This window comes from Mixophyes fleayi, chromosome 4 (assembly GCF_038048845.1).
Source record: "Mixophyes fleayi isolate aMixFle1 chromosome 4, aMixFle1.hap1, whole genome shotgun sequence".
Classification (NCBI taxonomy): Eukaryota; Metazoa; Chordata; class Amphibia; order Anura; family Limnodynastidae; genus Mixophyes; species Mixophyes fleayi.
In genome coordinates this window covers 157,640,720-157,665,045 of record NC_134405.1, presented here as the reverse complement: position 1 = coordinate 157,665,045, position 24,326 = coordinate 157,640,720, and the positions used below count along the sequence as shown (strand labels likewise).

General features: G+C 41.7%; 1 protein-coding gene across 1 annotated transcript; it reads left to right on the top strand.

Moving 5' to 3' along the window:
- The first annotated feature begins 271 nt into the window (after positions 1-271).
- On the top strand, positions 272-17,678 carry LOC142150767 (uncharacterized). Its single transcript, XM_075205960.1, has 4 exons — positions 272-734; positions 1,146-1,229; positions 1,707-1,977; positions 17,219-17,678. Exons 1-4 carry the CDS (start codon positions 272-274, stop codon positions 17,676-17,678), a joined length of 1,278 nt encoding a protein of 425 aa, XP_075062061.1.
- The last annotated feature ends 6,648 nt before the right edge of the window (positions 17,679-24,326 follow it).

The window sequence follows — 24,326 nt, the reverse complement described above, 5'->3', positions numbered from 1 at the left end:
ATTGGTGGAGCGATATCTGATTGAAGTGTGAGTAGTCCTGTGGTTTTTTCCTGTTTTGTACATTTATTTTCTCATTTATTTTCTGTCTTGTATTTTTTGTATTTGACTTGTCCTTTGTCTGTGTTACTTGTGTGTGACTGTGTGGAGAGTGTGTCTGTAGGTAGTGTAGTTTGTTCTTTGTGTTTGTAAGTCCTTCAGTGTTTTGTGTTTTTCTGTCTTCTGGGTAAAAATGTCCAGAGATAGGAGGGGAGAACAGGCTGAGGAGAGGGAGATGGAGGTTGAGGGGTCAGAGGAGGGAGAGGGAGAGGTTGAGGAGACAGGACAGGGCAGGAAGACCAAGACAGGGAGGAATGTGCGCTTCTCACATGATGAGAATTGTGTGTTGGTGCACAACATCATTCCCTGCTACGAGGTCATCCTAGGGAACCTGGCAGCCCGGACTCCTCTAAGGCGGCGTCACCAACTGTGGGGGAGAGTCTGTGAGGCCGTGAACGCGGTGGGCCCACTGAAGCGGACAGTGGCACACTGCCGCAAGCGCTTCTCTGATATTAAGAGGAGGCTTAAAGAGAAGATGGCCCAGGAAAGGAGGTCGACAAGGCGCACGGGTGGTGGCCCCCCACTTCGTATGGAGTACACCACGTACGAGGAGGAGCTGCGCCAGATAATGCCGGCTGAAATTGTAGAGGGCATAAATGTGCAGGACACCGATTCGCCCTCTTTTGGCCAAGTAGTTGGTGAGTTATTTGTTTTTTTTACCCTAACAGTATTTTAAATGTTTTTTTCTTCTTAAAACTGCTTTTTTCTTTTTAAAACTGCTTTTCTCTTTTTAAAACTGCTTTTCTCTTTTTAAAACTGCTTTTTTCTTTTTAAAACTGCTTTTCTCTTTTTAAAACTGCTTTTTTCTTTTTAAAACTGCTTTTCTCTTTTTAAAACCTCTTATCTCTGTGCAAAAGTTTTTTCTTATTTGTTATTTTTTTTTGGTTGTTTTTCAAAGTGTATTTTTGACTCTAATAGTTTGTAAAGGTTTTTTTTTTCTCATAGCAAAAAAAAAAAAAAAAAATTGCAAACACATTTGTGCAATAAACAGTATATTTGGAAATTGTTTTTTATGGAAATACATTGTATGCTTTTTCTAATACATCCAGATTCGCCAGGACCGCAGTTCAGTCCCAGTGCCAGACCTACACCTCCACCTTCAGCGAGAGATTCGGGCACAGACGAGCAAGCAGGTGCGTGATTTCTGTTTAGGAGAGAAATAATGGAGTTAATTGATTTTCTGTGCAAATGTTGCTGTCAATTTTTTTTTATTTTTTTTTTAATTGTTTGCAATGAGAAGTTTGGTCTACATTTTACTAAACTGATATGTTGCCTATAGTAACCCATCAGAATATACCTTTACTTTATTTATTGCATTCAACAAAATGACAGCTAAAATCTGATTGGTTGCTATAGGCAACATCTCCACTTTTTATAGCATGTAGTTTAGTCAAAATAACCCAGCATGTACTACACAGTCCAAATGATAATGGGTATTAAAAGGATAATAAGTGCATCCGTAAGCAGGTAGCATAGGACTAGAAATCAGGAATGCAAACATTGTGAAAGAATCTGTAGTTGCTAAAGAATATTCTTTCCTATCCAGTGTTCAGAATGCAATATACAAACTTATTATATACTATATACTTACCGTCATTTTTCATACACAGGGCCCTCTTCATACCAGCCACCTCAGGCGGAGTCCCTGGAAATGTCCCCTGAGCCAGAGGATCAAACGACCATCACCCTGGTAACAGTGGATGCCCCTGTGTCTGGCCTCCAGGAAGTTTCACCTGGCCCTGCTGAACCATCACACCACCAACCTGCACCTGAAAGTATGGACCCAGCCAGAGAAATGGCGCTGTCTATTGGCGCATTCCAGCAGCAACAGACATTGTTCATGGACAGGCAAACTCGCCACATGTCGCAAATTGCGGCCCAGTTGAGGCGGATACACCGATCCAATAGTCAACTCCCTGCTGGAATCAACCGTCTGGCAACAGCTTTAGAACAGACCAATGTGCAGCTGGCCCAAATGACTGGGGCTGTGGAGGCCTTACATTCCACAGTACGTGAGGGGAATGCCAATGTGACCCGGCTGGCAGGGCAACTACATTCAGAAATTGTAGCCCGTTTACTGGCACCTATGTCTTCAGCCACCACCAGTGCCGCTAGTACGCCTACCACATCTCTACAGAGTACTCCTCCAAGGAGAGGTGCTCGCACCAGGGGTGGGCGAGGGAGGGGAGAGAGTGGCACCAAGCATAGTGATATGCCTGCAAAAAGGCAACGCTAGCACAATGTTTCTTATTGATTAATGTTTTGTCAAGTTTCTATAACCATTATACGTTATTATTTATTGTGTTGTGCAATAAATGCAGTTAAATTTCTATTGTGTCAGTCTTTCTTTTCTGCACATTAAACAAGAGTATACTGATTTTTTAACAACTATGCACTAATTTCACTTAAACATTGACCTCTGACTGTCACATTCCAGGGATGTTCATATTTATCACATGAGGAGTACACACTATCCTGTTTTTAAAGGTTCCAAGTTACAAAACATTTAAAATAAAATACTAAAATTGCACTCACATAAAACACATTTTGTAGCAAAAAATGTTTTTCATACTATGTACTTACACGTAAAGTAGTTTGCAATTAGACGGTCTCTAATCTCCCTTCCGCCCTCTGTGCTCTGCACATCACCAGATGTGACACGTACCCCTTCTTCTTCACTGTCTACTGCAATAATCGGTGGGGTAAGTTGATGTAAAGCCAGGTTATGCAGCAGACAGCAAGCCAGGACAATCTCAGATACCTTTTCAGGTGCATACATAAGCACCCCACCAGATTTATCAAGGCACCTGAACCTGGTTTTCAAGAGTCCAAACGTACGTTCTATGACACCTCTAGTGGTTATGTGTGCCTCATTGTATTGGTGCTGTGCAGGAGTCTGAGGATGCAGCAGAGGAGTCATGAGCCAGGAGCGACACCCATATCCTGAATCTCCTGCAATAAAAGTAAAATGTTAGCTACCATTTACTTTGAGCATGTTGTACAGCAGTTAGCATATGTGAGTCCATTTGAGCAAGGATAAGGGATATGTAAAACATGCAAAGTACATACCCAAAAGCCATCCCTCCGGCATTTCACCACTTTCAAATTTGGCATAAAGGGTAGACTGTCTCAGGATAAAGGCATCATGACATGACCCAGGATAGCCTGCAACAACACTCAATATACGCTGGTTAGCATCGCAGACAACCTGCACATTCAGGGAGTGGTAATGATGGCGATTAACAAAAACCTCTGCCCTGTGGTGAGGTGGTCTCAGGGCAATATGAGTGCAATCTATTGCACCCATTACATTAGGGATACCTGCGACCCTATAGAAAGCTCCCTTGAGCTCATGCCACTGTGACTCCTGGCTGGGGAAGCTGATATAGCTAGGGCACACTCTTTTAAGGGCACCTAAAACCTGTCCAAAATGCCTTGAAAATGTCGGCTGCGTTATGCCAATCACTCTGGAGGACACAGATTGAAAGGAACCTGTTGCCAAAAAGTGAACTGCACACAGTAGTTTGTGTAGTCCTGACACTGCATTAGAGCGGCTGGTTGTAGGCTCCAAATCATCCTTCACTTGCTCATACAGTGCCATGAGGTTAGTACGATTGAGGCGAAACATTTGTACTACCTCCACATCAGCCAAAGACTCCAGATTCAAACGCACTGGAAATGCACGTGGAGTGCGGGGTCTTTGCAGGCTCCGCGGAACAGATGCCAACTGCTGTTCATCCTCCTCCTCCTGGCGCCTTTCTGCCTCCATCAGGTAAAAAGCTGCAAACATACACTGGCAAGAATGCACCACATTACCTGCAAAAGCCATTCTCCAACAACCCCACACCTGCCAAATAATGAGGGGCCCTTTTTGTAAGCATCATGATTAACTGCTGGGCAATAGACGGTGATTGTCTGTGATTGCTTCAGGCAGAAAAACCATTTTTCACATGTGGATTGCATTAGCATTAAAATAAGGGTTAACTATGTAATGCAACAATTCCCATCCTAGTTTCTTTGAGGCAACAGTATTCTAGTGGTTTTTTGGAAAGTACAAAACAACTAGAAAAGGAAAGGTGAAATGAGATTTTACTATGCAATCATACTGGGTGAAAAAATAATGGAAAAAAAAAAAAACAGTAGCCTGAAATTTCATGACACTTTGCCCATTTTCTATACACAGTCCTAATGGGTCATTGGACATGAAATAGGCCTTTCTCTTATGGTCTGATTGGCAAAATACCTGAAACAGCACACTGTTTGAACCATCACGCCGCTCACAAGCAGCGCTTTCATTTTGGTCTTTTGAATGGCGGTTTTCCGGCGGCTTTATAAACCCCCTAATAGTAAATCCGGCTGTTTGTATGTTGAACATTGTTGAAACCGTCATGGCGATGTATACAGAGGCGGGTTTGGAAACATAATTTTTGGCCGTTTGGACGGCGGGTTTAGCCTTAGTAAATCCGGCGATGGCTAAACCGCCGCCAAATCCGCCGAAAGTCGGCGGGTTTACAAACACGCCTGATAGTAAATCTAGCCCTAAATGTAACATTTTAGTCCAAGGAAGTCAATTCAAAATGAAGCCAACCCTCTCTGAGTCTTAGGCCATTCATAGTCATAGATGTCACTATGCACACAATAATGTGAATGTGACCTGTGGGGCATCATCCTTTTTAAAAGTCAAACATTATCATAAATAAAGAATGCACCTCACCCTAAGAAAGTGGAATTTGAGGGGGAGATACATGTAAAATATGAGGACATATTTATCATTGTGGTTGAGCTTGTAGCAGATCATGTCTAAATGGCAGAGTAAAAATCAAGCTAGCAAGTGTGTGTGTGTTTTACATGAAAACAAAGCATTGCTTTCCTTATTAGCTAAATACTATGCTAATACTAGCCCTTGCCATAGCAAAACATAGGCTGGTTTGGACAAAGTTCCTTGCGTTCCTTTCATTAATGAAGAAGGGCCACAAGCTGCACACAGATGCTACGGCCATGCTTGGTATTTGAACTCCTCATGCCAGTGTTGTGATCCACAAGTGCTGACCACTAAGGTACCTGTGCAGATCTTAACTGCCATATATTTTTGGGTAAAAAAGAAAAGTGGCTGTGTTGTTTTTTTCTTCTCTTGAAGTACTATTAAGTAGCTCATACGTCTGTAGCACACATGCTGTATTGTTGAGCTTCTTGCTCTAGTCTCTAGCACGTATTTTTCTAATTGAATGTTACCTTAGTGGTTAGCCAATCCACCTTCCAACAACGAAATCTTAAGTTCGACTCCTGACTCTCACCCTTTCTCTGTGTGGAGTTTGTATTTTTAGATTATGGAAGAGTACGCTACATTTTGTAATGGTCAGGATACCAATTTGTATCAAATATTATTGTAAAATATTATATGCATGTTTATTTATGGTAGCAATTTATATACATTTGCATCCACATGCGATCAGTTCAACTCAAACACAAACAAAACACATTGCGACGTGCAAGCCGTAGTAATTAGAGATGCTCGGTCTCGGTTTTCTGAAAACTGAGCCCACCTGAACTTAGGGGATCCGAGTAGGCTTGCAAGCCAGCTCGGTACTTTTGCCCATTCTTGGATCTGAATCAAGGCAAAACGTTATTGTTGCGTTGTCGGATCTCGTGGGATTTGGATTCCATAAGTACCTCCCTCCCCAAGAGATCCAGTGCCATTGTTCACACAGAAACTTGGGCAGCAAGTCTGATAATCTGCTAAAGAAAGTTTTTGCAGGGAACTCCTAAAACATTAGTCACTGGCTCTAAAGAGCGGAGCTTCAACCAATCACAAGTGTAAGGCACATATAGAAACTGTTGTAATTCCTACACCGTTCACCTGATTTGGATGTAAATTCCCTCAAATTAAAGCTGAAAGTCTGCAGTTAAAGCAATCTTGTTTGTTTCATTTCAAATCCATTGGGGTGGTGTATAGAGCCCAAAATATGAGAATTGTGTCGATGTCCCAATATTTATGGACCTGACTGTATGTATATATATATACATATATATATATATATATATATATATATATATATATATATATATATATATATATGCCAGTCTGATAATCTGCTAAAGAAAATTTTTGCAGGGAACTTCTAAAACATTAGTCACTGGCTCTAAAGAGCGGAGCTTCAACCAATCACAATGATACAAAGTATCAGCAATCACAGTAGCGAAGCCAGGGTCATGTCTTGCTTTAAGAATAATTTTGGCGCAAGGAGCCAAGGAGTGGTGCATGACTCAACATCCAGGTAAATCCAGAAACTAGCGGACCCAGCAGCATCGGGAAACAACTGAATGTCCCCATTAAAGGCAGGAGGAGGAGCCCATAAGTGAACCCCATTGAATTGCTTAAAGAAAAGACACCACATAGCCACATAGCCAAATCTTTCCTAATCTCAAAAGCCTAGCAAAATGGTGACCCCCCTAACCACACCAGCAGTAGATCTCTCAAGATTTCACAACAAACCCTACCCATTGGAATAACCTGACATGCAAAATTTCAAAGGCAGAGAAGTGACTGGACCTGCTTCAACTTGACCCTGCGAACCCCTACAAACAAATCCAGCATGCCCCTCAACTTGGCCACCTTGACCTCCAGCAGCCTACAACACCCAGCTACACTATTGATTTCAATTCCCAAGTATAACAGTTTAACAGTCATACCCTCCGTCTTACCCAGAGCAATCGGTACTCTAAGAAAAGCAAATAAAGACTGAGCAAAAAGCAAACCCTCCTGGCAAATATTAGACCCACTTAGACCAATAAAGAGAAAGTAATCTATATTATGAGCCAACCCCCAATGTTCTATACCAGCAACTATACACCAATAGAGAAAAGAGCTAAGACACTCAAAAATGCACACAACACTGCACACCCCATGGGCAAGCATTTGTCCACAGAGTACTCACCTTGCAACCATAAAGTCTAAAATGCAAATGTAACATCAAACTTTGCCAGCAACACATCAGATCCACAATCTTGTCCAAGCACCAAAGCCTCCTCAAAGGACTGATACACCACTCTGCACTCATCATCTGCAATCGTATCATACACAGACATACCTGGGAGATGGGAAAGGTGTTGAATAAGCCAGAACTTACCCGGTTCCTTCTCGGGCACTACCCCAACCAGGGCTAAAACCAATCCAGGCAATGGGGGAAGGGACATCCATCCTCCCAAAGCTCACATCCCTGGAAACTTTTTCCTGATCCACGATTGTTATCTCCTGGGCCGATTTTAAATTCTGTTGAAAACCAACCTGCATATTCCCACTAACAGTCAGCCAAAAACCATTAAAAAAAACATCCCATAAAAATTGTGCAGCCTAAACATTGGGATACTACCCCAACCATTTGTGCAGCTTTGACAGCACCACAGGGGAAAAAGCTTTAATGAGCAGGAGCCCCTGTAATGGGATGATTGCTGGACGTAGGGCCTGGTCACAGAGAGCAGTTTCTCATGGCATGTTCCCCACCACACGTGGAACAAGCCTGCCTGAACCTAAAGGAAGATCCCCTGTTACAATGCCCTTAATTAAAGGCAAAGCACTGCGCTCAGAACTGAGAGAAAAAACCCAGCCTTCCGGAACCTTGTGTCTGCTTGGCAGCTTCCTATTCATCAAACCAGCCAGAAGCTGCGTAATATCCAACCACACTTCCACTTCCCTGCAGTCTATCACTTGCAAACTGTCTTGATTTTTGCGAAAGGCCTCATCATATCGCCTCCACATAGCCCTCTTAGAGCGCATGTACAACCCATGAACGAATTAGATATATTTCACAACATTCATATACTCTTCAGGCCTTATCTCTAGATAGCAAGCAGTAAAAATCAGCATGCCCTCCAACCAATTAGCAAAACTTCTATACAAATCTTTACCAATTTCTGAATGCACTTTAGGAGCTACTCTAAAGTGGCTTTAGCCTTGCCAGTAATTGCAAACATATCCACATAATGGCCAGCACAAAATATATCATGGACCTTGCTTCTAATGTCCCTAAGAACCTCTGTATTCGCACTGCGCACCATTTCATCACCCGCACTTCCCTGCATGTCTACCTCCAAATCCCTGGCACTATGGGGGGGACCACCAAGTTTCCGCTTAAGGAGATGTGTCAGCCTCTCATTACTGCTCCTTGACCTAGTAGAACTGTCCCTTTCTGAAGAAGAGTCAAAACCCGGGCTATCTTCAAAACCCGCATAAACAACAGGTTCACCAGATGCAACAAGCTTCCTCCTCTCCCCGGTTGAGATGACATCTCATGTCTAGATTATTATTATTATTATTATCGTTTATTTGTTAGGCGCCACAAGGTATCCGCAGCGCCGTACATGGTACAAACAGTAGACTATACAGGGTAAAACAATACAGAACAATAAACACAAAGTACCAGAACTTCAGAAACTCAAGGCAGGCAAATACTGTAAAGACGGAGCGGAAGAACAGGTGTGGAGACAGGAGGGGAGAGGGGCCCTGCTCATACGAGCTTACATCCTAAGGGAGGGTAGACAAAATCAGGCACAAGAGGGAGCCAGTGAAGCAAAGGGGAGAGTAAAAAGGAGCCAGGGAGAAACAGAAGAGGTGAGAGGTTAAGTGGATGAGACAGTTACTTCCGTTCAACCAGAAAGATGATGATTCGCATCCTAGAGAGCCTGTGACTCCGCAAGATGTCTTGGCTGAAAGCCATCAATAGCATTATGGAACCAACCACACCGAATGAACCTGGTAGAACTGATCCCTAAATCCATCCCTAAATCCCCTCACCAGGAAACAATGGTGCATTGCAAGTGGCCAGGGAACCAGGCGGAGCAAAACCAGATGCCTGTAATGGGGCTAGTCTCATTGAAAAAATAGGGGCCATGAAGAAGGATCTGGTTAGTGAAGATGGATAAACCAAATGGATTGAAAGGAGAAAAGGAGCAGTACCTGGGCTATATGAAAACCATATAGATTAATAAATTCAGCAATTGTAAAGTGGGTTGGAAAATTCAGAAAAATGGGGTTCTACTGAGGTGGAACCAGTAAACCAGGGTAATCCTGAGGGTGAGGGAAGGGACACATTCACAGGGGAGGGGCTGGGAACAGGCACTGAGGAAGCCTCGGCTACTGATCTACCCCAGAAGCATTAGGGTCAGGGCGGGTACCCTGCATAATGGACTGCGCATAGAGATTCCCACAGACAGGGGGTTCAAAGTCTGGGGAATGTGGGGCTAAGGGGGGGGGCAGAACTTCTGAACTGCTCTGCAACTGAGTGAAAAGTCTTGGCAGTAGCTACTGACTGTCTGACAGGAGAGGGAAAAATGCCTTCATTCACAGCAATAAAAAATTCAGGGTGTTGCATTAAGGGAGAAGGGGCTCCTACCTCTACCAATTTTGTAAAGTGACCCATATTGTGGAGGCACTTCAGAAAGGCAACAGGGAGTTTTTGCATCCCTGTTGCAAATACCAATGACCGACCCCCCCTCCCTCTTGCAGCTGGGGTCTTATTGGCAGCCCGGGGGGGGTCGGAGGTGATGGGGATGACATTGGTGACAGTGGAAGCAGCGCCTCGAGCGAGGGTGCGGGAGGCAACACCTTGCTGATCGTCTATTTGGACACAGCCTTTTAGTCAATAAGTCAATTAACGTGGGGGGGTTAACACTATCTGCAACGTAAATATTAAAAAAAAGAAGGGAAGCTAAAAGGAAAATGAAGTGAAGCAAAATGACAGGAAATGGGAAGGATATAAGAAGGGATGGAAATGGAAAATAAAAATGAATACAAAATACACAGGAGGAAAAATGAATACACAATGCAGAGGGTAAAAAAAAAGGAAAAGGACTGGTAGAGAAAATTAAAAAAGTATATAAATAAAGACAGAGGGAGAAAATAATGTGAGAAATAAATGTAATTTGCAATCAAATATACTCACCAACAGATCCATCCTCACCAGAACTTTCCAGAAGGCAAAAGGAAGAAAATTAACACCTTCTGCCCTCATAATCCTTCGCTAGTTTAGCCCCTCCCTAAAACCCTATAACCATTGGCTAATAATTCATAATCCTTTCATGCTCAGTTAACACTTCATAAGCTCAAAACTTTTTCTACAATATTTAAACATCCTTGGGGTTTATGTTACCTCGGGCCAATTCCTGCCCTCTGTCACCATCTGGGGTACTAATAGTCACAGTGAGTATCCACAGATGTTACCCTGTACAACCCAGGAAGAATGAGTATCTGAGGTGCTTTTAGTTTATTTTATAAAGCTGCACGCATGTGACGTATGATATTGCTTGCTGTTTGATGTTTTACATTCCAAGTGTTGCAATTGGCCTGCATTGGACTACAATAGATAAAAACAGAAGAAAATATTTTATTTCCTATTGTACTACCACAGATCAAGACAGAAATAACTAGATTTTATTTGATATTTAATAAAGTATGAAGTGTTTTATTGAAATAAAATGTGTTTGTGTTTTTTGTTTTGTTTTACTATTTTTGTATGATGGACCACTGATGTGGCAAGGGGCTATATGAAGTTATATATGTAAAGAATTGTTTTAAATGTCTGAATTTATGAACATAGCATGGAAATGGCTTAAAAAAACTATTTATTAAAAAACAATTTGTTAATATAATTTCAAGTGCAATATAAACGACCCTCATGTGCATACAATTCAAAATTTTTCTAATATATAGCTTGGATATATTAATCAGCAAGTAACATTGAATCCCTAATTAGGAACTACCAGTGTCCAAAAATAAATAAGGAGTTCTTCGTCAAATATAAATAAAAGATTTAGTTTCCCATAAAAAAATTTGTTCAAAACTTTCCATCCAATACACCTCTAGTATTTCACCTACTAACAGTCGCAGTCACATGGATCTTACACGGACATTTTTTCCTAGTATAATCCTCAAAGAATTAGTGTCTGGTGTGCTGTAAATTTCTTTTATAAAGCTATAGACATGTGACATTAATAACATTGTATTTGCAAATATGTATGTTTTGCCCTTACATATTTAATGGAAACTCACTGTGCAATTATCATTTAAAATAAATTTAAACTGATAGTCTTGTATTCCTCTAGTCTACCTTGATCATCGATCATTTGTTTTATCCCTCCTGGTGTGTCTACCCTGTTGAATATCTTTGTGTCATCTGCAAAAAGGCATACTTTCCCATCAACACCATTTGCAATGTACCAATAAAGTACAGATCCTTGGGTTACTCCACTGGTATCCTTTCCCTCCTGTGAATGCACTCCATTTACTATAACTCTCTGGTTTATATCCTGCAACCCATATCTTATTCATTCAACCATCTTAAAATCCATTTACAACCTTTCAAGGTTATTTAATAGTCTGCAATGTGGGACAGTGTAAAAAGCCTTAGTAAAATCTAGATAAGATACATCTACAACCTTTACTTATTAATTTAGTCACCCAGTCAAAAAAGTATTTTTAGACATGATCTCCCCCAAATAAATCCATGCTGTTTGGGATCCTGTAAGTTACTGGATTTGAGATAGTCTACAACTCTTTCTTGTAAGAGTGTTTCCATCAATTTTTCTACTACTGATGTAAAGCTCACTGGTCAGTAGTTACTTGCCCACGTCTTTGCTCCACTTTTGTGCAGTTGGACTACTTTCTGTCTTTTTGAGTCCTCTGGAATTTCTCCCGTAGCTAGTGACTGGTTGAATAATTTTGTTACTGGTGTTGCCAGCACCACTTTAAGCTCTTTTAGTATTCTTGGATATATCCCATCTAGTCCCATTGATTGTCCATAGGGTGGCAGTCTCATGACTGCCCTTTGTATTGTGTGTCTGGCCCCATTGATTTATCCACTTTCAGTTTTGAGAGTACTGTTAGGACCTTCTCTTTTGTAAATGTACTTGTATCTACCTCAGTACCTTCTGTATTTTTCCACTATGTATTTATATTTTCATGTAGATATATACAACTATGTATTTAGTAAAACTTCCAGGGGGTAAATGTATCAAGCTGAGAGTTTTCCGGTGGGTTTGAAAAGTGGAGATGTTGCCTGTAGCAACCAATCAGATTCTAGTTATCATTTTGTAGAATGTACTAAATAAATGATAGTTAGAATCTGACTGGTTTTTTAAACCCGCCGGAAAACTCTCAGCTTGATACATTTACCCACAGGAATACATGTATAGGCCAATCATTGAAAATTTTCTGAAAATGACAATCTCTGTAAAAAGCACTAAAATTATACAAATGTTTGACTACGCGAGAAACAAGTAAATCTTCATCTTACAAATATAATATACACATCATTTAAAATATCTGTTTATTTCAGTCATAGAAGGATTCCACCTTTGTTTTCTAAACCGCAGCTTCTCACAAAATAATACTTTTGAGAGTCTTTCCTACAGTATCCTTGCTGTTGGCTCATTACTACATTTTCAAATTGCTTACTAATAGTGCAGACCTCAGCTTCTGCAATGAGCTATCCAGAGCAGGGGTGGATGTGAAGAGCTACTTGGCGGGGGACTCACCTGATCATTTAAGGTCAGGTAAGTCCCCTTGACGTGTCTCTGGTTCAGCGGCAGCAGAGAATTGGGCGAGATCATTTCTAGCCATGCATTGGACTAAATGGAAGGGATGCTCTTTAAAGTGATAATTTGGGGGAAGGAAGAATCCTACTTCAATTTGTCACACTCCATCATTCTGAGAACTAGATTAACACTGGTAAACAATACACCTTTGTAATAATGGTGATTGCCTACATTGGAGAGCTTGGAGGTATTGGGCCTTACTGGAACAACGTTTTTAAAGCTTTGAAAATCAGATTGCTTTGATATTAATATATTCTGGCACAGATTTGATGGGAAGGAAGCCGGAAAAAGGATGTGACACTGCCCTTGCTGCTTCTTTCTACTATATATTTTTTTCTTTTTTTAAAAAAACTGGTTAAATGTTAAATGTTTAAGTTGCTCCTTTTTTCTAGCAATGGTTTACCCCCACACTCTGTTGCAGAGCGCATTATTGGGATATTAAGCTGTACTTTATAAATGCTTATTACACTTGGCATGTGTTTAATTAAAAAGATTGATAATAATTGGATAGTTGTATAACAAATACAGTTGAACGCAAGCTTTAAAATACAATCTGCAATACCTTGTGCTTTCTCTTTCTTCAGACAGCTTAAAAGCCAGGCCAGAACCTATGACATAGAGAGGATGATGTTTTTAATTGATAGACATATAATGTAATTAATACATTTCAATGTACTTTGGTGTAGATAATACATTTGTTTTTAAGGGTGGCTTTATAAAGGTGGTGTTATAAAGAGGGAGTAGCAATAAAAGTACAGAATTATATAATCATACACATGATTGTAATAAACTGTAAATATATAAAACAAATAAATTAAAATTAAAGCCATTTTATAATAGAAGCAAATATATACTGTACTTAAGAACTGCACCAATTCACACTATTTTTCTGCTAGGGTTTTCATGTGTTTAGGGAACAATCTACTAGCTGTGACATTTGTGTGGAATCCTGTCATCCTCTTTGATAATTGATTAATAAGAGTCCACAGATGTGTCAGAAAGATAGGAAGGAAAACCAAAAATCTGTCAGCACAACATGCGCATTACTTGTTTCCCTTAGGCACAAGGGATGTTATCAGCTGGCCAGCCTGCCAAGTCCTGTCAGTTTTATCTTTGCTAAAACTATGGCTGCAAAATTGCTGGAATATCTTCACATGTAGAGTTTCTACAATATTGAATTAATAATATATAAATATATTTTTTTAATGATTCAGAGAGGTCTTTTTTCTTTTATAGCAAGTACACGAAGAATACCATACACAATATGTGGTAGTGCATAACTCTTGGAGGTAAAAAGATAAATATAAAAAGTGGTACATGGAATTCAAAAGAAAACTTATTGCTCTACAGGTCCCTGGTACAGGAGGTTGCAATAACATGGTCTCATGGTCAGGAAATTCCTGAACAAGGTAGTGTCCATGATAGGGGCCAAAGAGACGCAAGAGGTAAGTAGATGGATCTTTAAGGTGTAATAAACATGTTTTGATATTTCAGAAAGAACAACAGTGCCGTAAACAAGATTTTGCCCCCTTTCTTATTTTTTATATTACTGCATATATGTCACACATTGGGTGTTTTCAGATCTTTAGCAAAATCTAATGTTAGAAAAAGGGAAACTGAGTGAAAAAATAACTCTTTTTTAAAATTATTTTATTTATTTAATGAACAAATTTCATATTGTGTTTTTACTGTGTAAAAATGCAATTTTGCCCTAGTTACATCAACCAAATGGATGCTGTGGCAGGATCTGAGATGAGCAGTTCTTGCTCATAAACCAGAGGTGGAGAAGCTTTTTGCTGCCAAGGGCCATTTGGATAATTTTATCTTAATTCGGGGGCCCTACAAAATTATCAACTTAAAAATAATCAACTTTATCCTGCTTTTTCTTCCCTTTATCTGTCTCCCCTCTATCATACTGTACCCTTGATCCTGCTTTTTAGCCCATTCACTTACCTTTCTATTGCCATCTTTCTTCTCTTCTGTCTTCTGTTCTGTCTTGTTCTCGTCTTCTTGTGGCTGCTCCCTGGGCGATCCGAACTGCATGATGATGTCACCCCCGACATTCTGTGCGTGGGGAGGAGTGTGCACTCCACAGGTGCAGGTGCCTGTCTGGGCTGTCACATAAGTTTTTTATTTATTTAGTTTAAAAAATGGACGTTTCCCACCCCTGTCATAAACCTACAAATGTTTCTGAATTAAAGCAGTTCTGTATGGAAGAGTGGGCTGAAATGCATTCACAGCAATGTAAAAAGACTGATATTGAATTATAAGAAGTGTTTGATTGCAGCCATTGCAAGGTGGCACATCCACTTAGTAAGTGTAAAGGGGCAAATACTTTTTCACATATCTCCATTACTTTTCACAAATATGCAATATTAGAGGCAATCAAGGGGTCAAATAATTTTTCACAGCACAAACATTATTTACAGAAATGTATATAACCAATCTTCATTGGAAAGTCTATCTTTATAATCTTTATATTGTAAATTTTGAACTCTAGGGATTATTTAGAACTGTGGCATAATTTTGTGCTTCATACAAAATTTGTTGCACTCGTCATGTGCATAATGTACTGGTATTTTGAGCTGCAAATATCTACACTTAGAGAGGTGTATGAGGGACACTCATGTCCACGTGCAGAGCAGTAAGGAGATGCACATGCGAGTTAAGCATGCCACTTTGAGATGTTTCTTTTTTTGGTTACATGTGTCTTTCTTATACATTGCTTGCCAAGCAAACATTCTGCACCTACCTAAGATGGGTGCAGTTTTGGGTTGATGATGGTGATTGCTGTATAATTGCTTTGGACACATCTACAGCATGCTAAATTTAAGCTCATATCTTTCGATGCATGTAACATAAAACAGATGAGGAAATGTGAGTGTGAAGACATATTTTTGCATATGCAAATGAGCATCTTTTACATTCAACTCTAAATCACCCCATCTGTGTTTTAGTGTATATGTATTCTCTTAAATTAATAACTATTTAAAAGGGATATTGTATTTATTTAGTCATCAATTGCAATTAAATGGGTGGAATGGCATACCTCTAAAAATTTTACATTTGACAAAGTCCATTATTTGTTCACCCTAATCCCCTCAAACCATACCTCCAGAATGCAAATCAAATGCAAAACCCCTTTCTGCTCAGGATAGTCTGAGGGGTGTAGTTTGGACTAGTACCACATGATGACAATTAAAATGTGTGTTATTTATCTATGTAGTGCGAATATGGACATTTGGTCATTCTTATGAGAGAGGCCATTAGCCGAAGGAGTTTAAAATCATGTGATGTGAAGCTGATAATGTTACTCACCACTGGGGGGTTTAAGGCTGTAGTGTATTCAGCCAATAGGAAGGAAGTGGGAGTGTCGTGGAAAGAATATATCAAGCAGTGGGAGAAGGAGAGAGCTTCCTGTTTCCTGGATCCGGAGAAGCTGCAGCATCAGGCGTAGTATCTGGCTCCCCTTTTGTTTGTTCTCTGTGTATCTCCCTGTGGTTTGTTCTTGCTTCTCTCTTTACTCCTTTCTCTCTTCTCTTGTCTTCCCCGTTGCTGTCATTTCCCTCCTCACTTTTTCTTTCCCCTAACTTGATTTTTTCCCCCTTTTCACTATGTCTTTATCCCGCCCTAGGAGATCCAGGTCCATTCCTGCCAGGTTCGCGGGGTCCCCTCCCCCCCCTCCTCCCTGTCAGCGTTGTCTTCCCCTGTATCCCTGTCCGCCCCCACCGATATCCCCCCCCTCGTTCTGCCCAGGGACAAGCAGAGGCTCTAGGTCCCTCCGGTGGGGACATTATCACGGGAAGCAGCGCTTCCGTCCGCAGGCCACGTGACTCGGCCGCCGCGAGAAGTTCTCGCGGGGCCGAGTCGGTCACGCAGAGCCAGGGCTCCGGAGCGGGCAGCTGGGCCACTTGCGTCCGGAGCTGTGCAGCGCATCAGGCGTTATGCCAGTGCCCGGGGCAGGGGATCTCCTTCCCCTGCTCCCGGGGCGTTTCCCAGCTCCCGTCAGCCATCTTTAATCCCCCCCTCTGCCGCCATTGTTGAACAGGTTTCATCTGGGGCACAAGTAGGAGGTGTCTCCCCCTTTGGGGATAGGGGTCAGGCCGGTGGGCAGTTGCAGGGGTCCCCTTATAGAGGCCTGGGACCAGTTATTTTGAACCCTCTACTTCCCTCGGGGTCTCTTGGTCGGGGAGCTGTTGTCAGCTGGGGTATCTTCCAATAGGGCCCCTGGTTTGCTGGGCCCAGCCCCGGTTGTTTTTCCTCCTGGGGGTGGTGGTCCGTCACCTCAGCCGTCCCTTGCTCTTGGTTTGGCTGCTAACAGATCTCTGGTTTCTGACTCTGCCGTGGGAGGGCCGTCTCAAAACTATTTCAGCAATTTACCCAGGACGGAGGGACCTTCCCCCTCTTGGTCATTGCCATACCCCCCTAGGGGTTATGGGTCTGTAATTGAAGCGGGTAATCTGTGGTCGGCCCCTTATTCAGCCTTAGCTGGTCAGTATTTACATTCTTACCCTCAACCCTCCTTGGTTAACAGGTCTTCCGTTTCTGGTACGGATTCGTTTTCTCTGGTTAGTCAGCTGGGAGATAGGGATCAAGGGGTTCCTCCTCAAGCGGGTTTCCTCAGTCATCTCATGGTCAACCCCCCAGAGTCTACCCCGGATGGGGTTCCTTCTCAGCAGTTGCGCAACTTGTCTTCTCCATGTGCTAACATCTCTTCTTATCCAGTTTCACTGATGCAGCCACTTTCAGTGGCAGGGCGGACGGGCATGGACGGAGCAGGGGCGCAGGTGCACCAGGAGGTGGCGGCAGGGAGTTCGACAGGGCAGCAGGGGTTGCAGCCAGTCGTTTCGGATGGCAAAGGTGGATCGAGATTGGATCTGCAGGAGGCGCAGGGAGTGGTCGGTGAGTATGACGGTTCTACTATAAGCAACACATACATGACCAGTTCAAGCATAGCTACCACCAGTGATGAGTCAGCCCCTATTTTCCCCTAGGCAGGGTCAGCGCAAGCTTATTAAAATCCTTAACACCCATTTCGGATGAACTAAAAGGAAGAGCGTAGATTGGGCAGCGTCTTCCACTCCGGCTGGAGGTCCCCTGGTTAGATGTGAAAACACGGCATTGTTGATAGGAGTTAGGCGCAGCATGAGGCACAAGATTAAGAAAGGTCATTATGTGGATATATTCGAGCTGACGAAGGTCGCACAAAAAGAGTTGGCAGCTGCGTGCACCCGAGGGGGAGTAGGGGAGGATACCTACAGGAACTTTTCAAACTGGCTGACAGGGTATTGCGTTTTCTCAGCTTGCTATTTGGAAACCAGACCTGATGCAATCATAGACGTATGGAAATATCTTCACCTTATTAATGAGATGCATAGTTGTGAACGCCCAGGTACCTGGAGGTTGTACGATAAGCTGTTTCGCGAGAAGGTGCACGGTCAGCTTTATATGCCCCTGGCTTTTAAGGATGTGGAGATCTGGTTAAGATTAAATAGAGCCCAGTTATGGGAGGTGAGCATAGGGTACGGTCCCCCTCAGGTAGCCAGGTTTCCGTCTGGGGGGAGACGAGGTGCTCCCCAGTCTTCCAAGAATCGCTGCTTTGCCTTTAACAATGCCTCATGCGGAAGGGGAGATTCGTGCCGGTATAGGCACGTCTGCACCAATTGTCGAGGAAGTCATCCCCTCAAAGAATGCCCCAGGGGCGCCGGTGGAGTCGGTAGGGGACGGGGAGGGGCGGGGGGTAATGTCTAAAGCGGACTCCCCCATTATTTTCCCAATCCTCTGTAAATGGCTGGCCCTTTACCCAGATGCGGTTTTCGACTTGGTTTTCGTCTCCCCATAAATAGTGGGGTGGCAGGTACTGCCGCTAGAAACCTTCTCTCCGCATTCGTGCACACTGACATCCTGGCGGAAAAAGTAGGAAAAGAGATAGGCCTTGGGCGCATAGTGGGTCCTTTTTCATCCCCTCCCATTCGGGATTTAGTCATTTCTCCGGTGGGAATAGTACCTAAAAAGACCCCAGGAAAATTTAGACTAATCCAGCATTTATCTCACCCGGCGGGTAAGTCAGTTAATAATGCAATTGACCCACAAATCAGCTCAGTGGTGTACCAGTCCTTTGATGATGCGTTAGCACTAGTGAGAGAATTTGGCAATGGAGCGCTGATGGCTAAATTGGACATAGAATCGGCTTTTCGCCTCCTCCCGTTGCATCCCGAGTCCTTTAAATTTATGGGTTTTAGAATTCGGAACGATTACTATGTGGATCGGTGCCTGCCAATGGGCTGTTCAGTGTCATGCGCATATTTTGAGGCGTTTAGTTCCTTCTTCCATTGGTGTATCGTGGCAGGGACGGGACATCGCGGCATTGCGCATTATCTGGATGACTTCCTGTTTATAGGTCCGGCTAATTCCCCTTTTTGTAAGGAAACATTGTATGCTGCGCAAGCGCTATTTCGTGTGATGGGGTGCCAGTAGCTGTAGACAAAACAGAGGGCCCGGCCACATGCCTGAGGTTTTTAGGTATCGAAATTGACACAATGGAAGGTTGTTGTCGTTTACCATCTGATAAAGTGGCTAAGTTACAATCCCTGATAGGAGAGGTCTTGGCTGTCCCATCTTGCACGTTGCGTAAAGTTCAATCGTTGCTAGGCTCTTTCAATTTTGCTTGCCGAGTAATACCCATGGGCCGAGTATTTTGTAGAAAGCTTCAGCTAGCAACGTCAGGCTTGCGTAGTCCCCATTCCCAGGTGCGGTTGTCGGCAGAGATTAGGGAGGATCTAGGTATATGGAGTCGTTTTCTAGCGGTTTTTAACGGTGTAAGAGTATGGCCAGCACCCGCTGTAGCTAGTACATCTTTGGATTTGTATACAGACGCATCAGGTTCGAAAGGTTTTGGTGCCTTTTTCCAAGGGGAATAGTGCGCGGCACCCTGGCCGCAGTCATGGCGATCCGAAGGCTTGGTGCGAAATCTGTTAACGTTGGAGTTGTTTCACATTGTTGTGGCTTTGGATCTGTGGGCTGTCCGGTTGCGCGGCAGGAGCGTGTTTTTTTTGTGTGACAACTTAGGTGTGGTGCAGGCTATTAACAAGCAAAGCGCTTCCTCACGCACGGCAATTAATTTGCTCCGTGTCCTGGTGTTGAGGTGTTTAGAGTCTGACATTACCTTTCGGGCACGCCATGTTCCTGGTGTGGATAACCAAATAGCCGATGCTCTTTCTCATTTTGAATGGCAGCGTTTCAGATCTCTGGCTCCACAGGCAAGTTTAACCGGCTTACAGTGTCCTCTTTATGTTTGGCAGATGGTCCTTTAGGGATAAGGTGGCTAGCAGAAGCGTCCTTGGCTCCGGCAACTAGAAAATGTTATCAAGGGGCATGGGAACGTTGGTTGAATTACTGCACATCTTGCAACAGCGACGCTTCAGGTCAGATTCCCTCTATTACGGGTTTTATGTGGAAGTGTTACAACGAAGGGGTTTCTAGAGCAAAGCTGGGGTTCCTTTTGGCTGGTATTTCATTCATGGCTAAGTTGAACAGCGCGCAGGATCCCACAAAGTCATTTATCATAACTAAAGCACTGAAGGGTTGGTCCAGGATTCAGCCTATAACTAATGACACTCGCCGGCCGATTGACGGGCAAATTTTAGCCAGATTGATTGCGGTTTTGCATAATTTAGCTACAGATGATTACGAGGCTTTGCTATTTGGGCTGGCTTTTTCAATGGCGTATCACGGAGCCTTTAGGGTTAGTGAGTTGGTAGCCAGATCTAAGAACTACATAGGGGGAGCTTTGTTGTTTAGAAATGTTATTTTACAAACTAATGTGATACGTTGTAAGATAGTCAAGTCCAAAACGGATCAGTTAGGCAGAGGTCATTGGTTAGCGATTACGGAGCAGCAGGAAACATCCATATGCCCGGTCAAGCTGGCCAATCAATTCGCTAAAATTCGGCCCCCAGGGGAAGGTTTGTGGTTAAGTCATTCGGACAATACACCAGTAACTAAATTTCAGTGTAGCGCTTTGTTAAAACGGGCCCTTGGGGAGGTTGGCCTTAACCCTGTTGAATATGGCACGCATTCTTTCAGAATAGGGGCGGCTACCGCCGCTGCAGCCAGAGGGGCATCTGTCAATGAGATACAAGCGTTAGGGAGATGGAAGTCGCAGGCCTATAAGAAATATATCCGGCTGGATAAATGAGCCTTGTAAGGGCTCTTATATATATGGTCATGTTCTCTCCTTATGTCTCTCATGGTTCTTTATCGCTTTCATCTCTTCTTTTCTCATCTATCACTTGGTGACTCAGAGTTATGCTGCTCGCTGTGTTAAACGGGGGCATGGAGGGATTTTTCCTCTTGTTTTCCTTGGCAAGGCCTGATTAGTGTGTGTGCCTCCCGAGGTTAATAAGGGGTTTTTACCTTCATATGGGTTACCAATTTTCCATTTCATTTTGTTAAGAATTAAAGAATAAAGATAATTTCAGTTTAAGAAAAATAAATAAATAAATCAGTCAATAAACGAGACAAAATAGATAAAATGAATTGCTTTTAGAGCTAAAGATAGGATCTTTTCCCCTTTCCAATATTCGAATTAAGTTGGGGTGGCCCCTCTGGTAGGGAGGGGATACCTCAGCATGTTGTTAAAATTGAAATAAAAATAAAATAAAAATATAGTTCTGTTTTTTAACACGGTTGATGGTGGCGCACGTTTCTCAGATACGGTTATGATTGATGAGACTATTCATTTTGTTTTAGGTTTTTCGGTGAAGAAGACAAGGATATGGGTCGTGGGTCATTCGTTTATCTTTTGGGCGGCGAAACACAGAATAGCGGAGAGGTGGTCCGGTTTCACACACCCAGTTGACATCCGCTGGTTGGGTAAAAGGGGCATGGTATGGGCGGCTTTGATTCCCACGTTAGGGGAAGAAATAGAAGATCACGGTACCCCGGATATAGTGGTGATTCATTTGGTAGGTAATGATGTAGGAAAGGGCAAACCCCTTGATTTAATCATTAACATTCATGAAGATCTCGCACAAATACATGCCCGATGGCCTTCAATGAAGGTTTGTTGGTCCAACATAATACCTCGGTTGTCCTGGAGGTCATCTATTCCCCCGGCCACATTGATAAAGGTGGTTAAAAAAATAAATGGATACGCGAGGCAGAACATTAGGGGCATTCAGGGGGTTGTCATTAGTCATCCTGGTTTAACAGTAGACAAGAGGCATCTTTTTAGAGCGGATGGGGTTCATTTGTCGCCAGTAGGAACGGTTTTGTTTATAGAGAGGATTTTTTCAGAGCTCAAGGGTTTAGTTCTTTCTTTAGGTGGCGGCCCGCGTGGTCCGTAGGGCACTAGGCTGTGGCAGGAGAGCATGGCAGTCATAAGGTTGTTAAACATACGGTACTTAATGTGTTGGCAATATAGCCTTGGTTCCCTCAATGTTATTAGACTCGTTGATACTCTTGTAAGGAGTATCAGGTTTTTGCCTAGAAAGGGCTTGACCAGTTTGAGTTCAGAGGGTATTGAGTTAATTTATAGTGTATAGTACCGGCCAATAGTTAAGGTGTTAACCTGGGTTGGTGGAAAGGAGGCGATCTTCCACCGTATTGGTTTATGTTGGTTTTAGCTGGCTGCCCTTGCTGTTCGCCACCTCTATGAAGAAAAAGGTCCAAAATGTTTATAGCATTTTGATAGTATTGATAAATAAAATAAAATAAAGATAAATAAAATAAAATAAAAATAAACAAATAATTTAAAAACAATAATGTAATAAAAGGACCTTTTTTATTCCAAACTTAAGTCGGTGTCCGTGTCTTTATTTTATGGTTGTATATGTGGGGATTTTTAAACGAAGAGGGGAATGCATTTGAAGGGTAATCAACACTATGCATTTTAATGTCATCCAGACTGATCACATATGCTAAGCAATACCACAATAAAATCATTTATATGCTTATTTGCATTTTAATCTAAACTACTTTATTACTCTTATGTACTTGCTTTTTTTCCTATCATTAGATTTTGCTCATGATGTTAGTTTAACAGTAAACCTAAGAATTCATTTCAACTTTGTCTCTATCTACAGTAGGTAATATAACAATGAAATAGTTCATGAAAATATTTTTAGTTACTATGCTTTTGCTTGCTTTGCAGAAATATTTACTTTGCTAGATATCGTGTGACTAAAAGTAAAAGATTTTTTTAGGACACCTGCTTCAACCAGAAAAGCAACATTAGGTCAGAGGAACATCCTTTCCTAGTTGAAAAAGGAAAATAAATCATGGAAATCTTTCCTAATATTTCATAGCTTAGCTTTACACACATGTTTACATGCGTATAATAGAAGAATAAGGTAATACAATAATAAAGTATAATATGTAAAGTAGTCCATTGGAGCATAGTGTGCATACTGTTGTGTTTTATGTAGTTAAATTCCAATCTATATGGATTAGTAAGGATGAGTGCAATCACAGTAATATTTTGTTTAAGTCAAGTTTTGTGGCAGAACAGGCCATGTTAAAGCTATACAATATTTGAGTTATGCTTTTGCAATACTAGCGAATGCCATTTCCAAACTGTAGTTTTAAATTTTAATTTCTCTGAATTAAATGAGTTCTCTAGCTCTATCCCTTGAGAATGCAAGAATGTGAAACGTACGTAAGGCAATATGACGCTTTGATGTGTCATGTGAGGGAACCTGGGAAACCCGTTATACATAGGGCTGCGTTTTTAGAGCATCCAGAGGATCCATTTAATGACTGGTGATTAATAAATGCTAATATAAAGAAATATTTTAAATATGAAATCAGCTGAAAAGCCATAATCATTATACGCTTAATAAGCTCAAGTGATAGAATGGAAGACATGAAAACAAATGTGAAATAAATACTTACTATGCAAGTGCAGTGAAAATGTAGAAAGTGCTACAAACATAGGATGGATACTGTGCAAAGAGAAACATGAGACAGATTAGGCTCAACTATAATAGATCAAAGACCTTAGCAGTTTAGCAATTGTTATGTAAGAATTTGAAAAGACTGCAATGGTTTTAAACAACAAGTGATACACACATAGGAAATTAGTGGTGCTTAACTAGTTCAGGGTAAAGTGAATTAATATTGCAGTGTAAATGAATCAGCGGCTAAACAGAAAATAATATTCACATTGGGAAATAATGATGTACAATTTATTTAATGTGACATACATTCATAGTCAGATACAAAAATCAGGATACATTGTAATAAATATAGGTTGTTAGCAACTCAACCAGTTATTAAAGGATCTGTTGAACATGAAATAATTGGAGGGATTATGTTTATGAAAGAACCAGAAATTCAATGGAGTTTTGCTAGCCACTAAATTCTTAGTCATTGAAACTTACTACAAAGCCTGTTATCAGATAAACAAAATAATATAATAAATTGAAATGGGTAAGGGAAAGCAATATATTTATACTGTATTTATTAAATATTCATCATTATATGATGAGCTCATATGAGATTTGAGAATAAGAATAACCAACACATTGTAAAAATAGAATTGAATTACCTACTTGGATTGGAGTGTCAATAAATCAATAGTTTTATGTCCAAAAATAATTTAAAATAAGGCATTTGACAAAAATCACTTACCTGAACTGGAA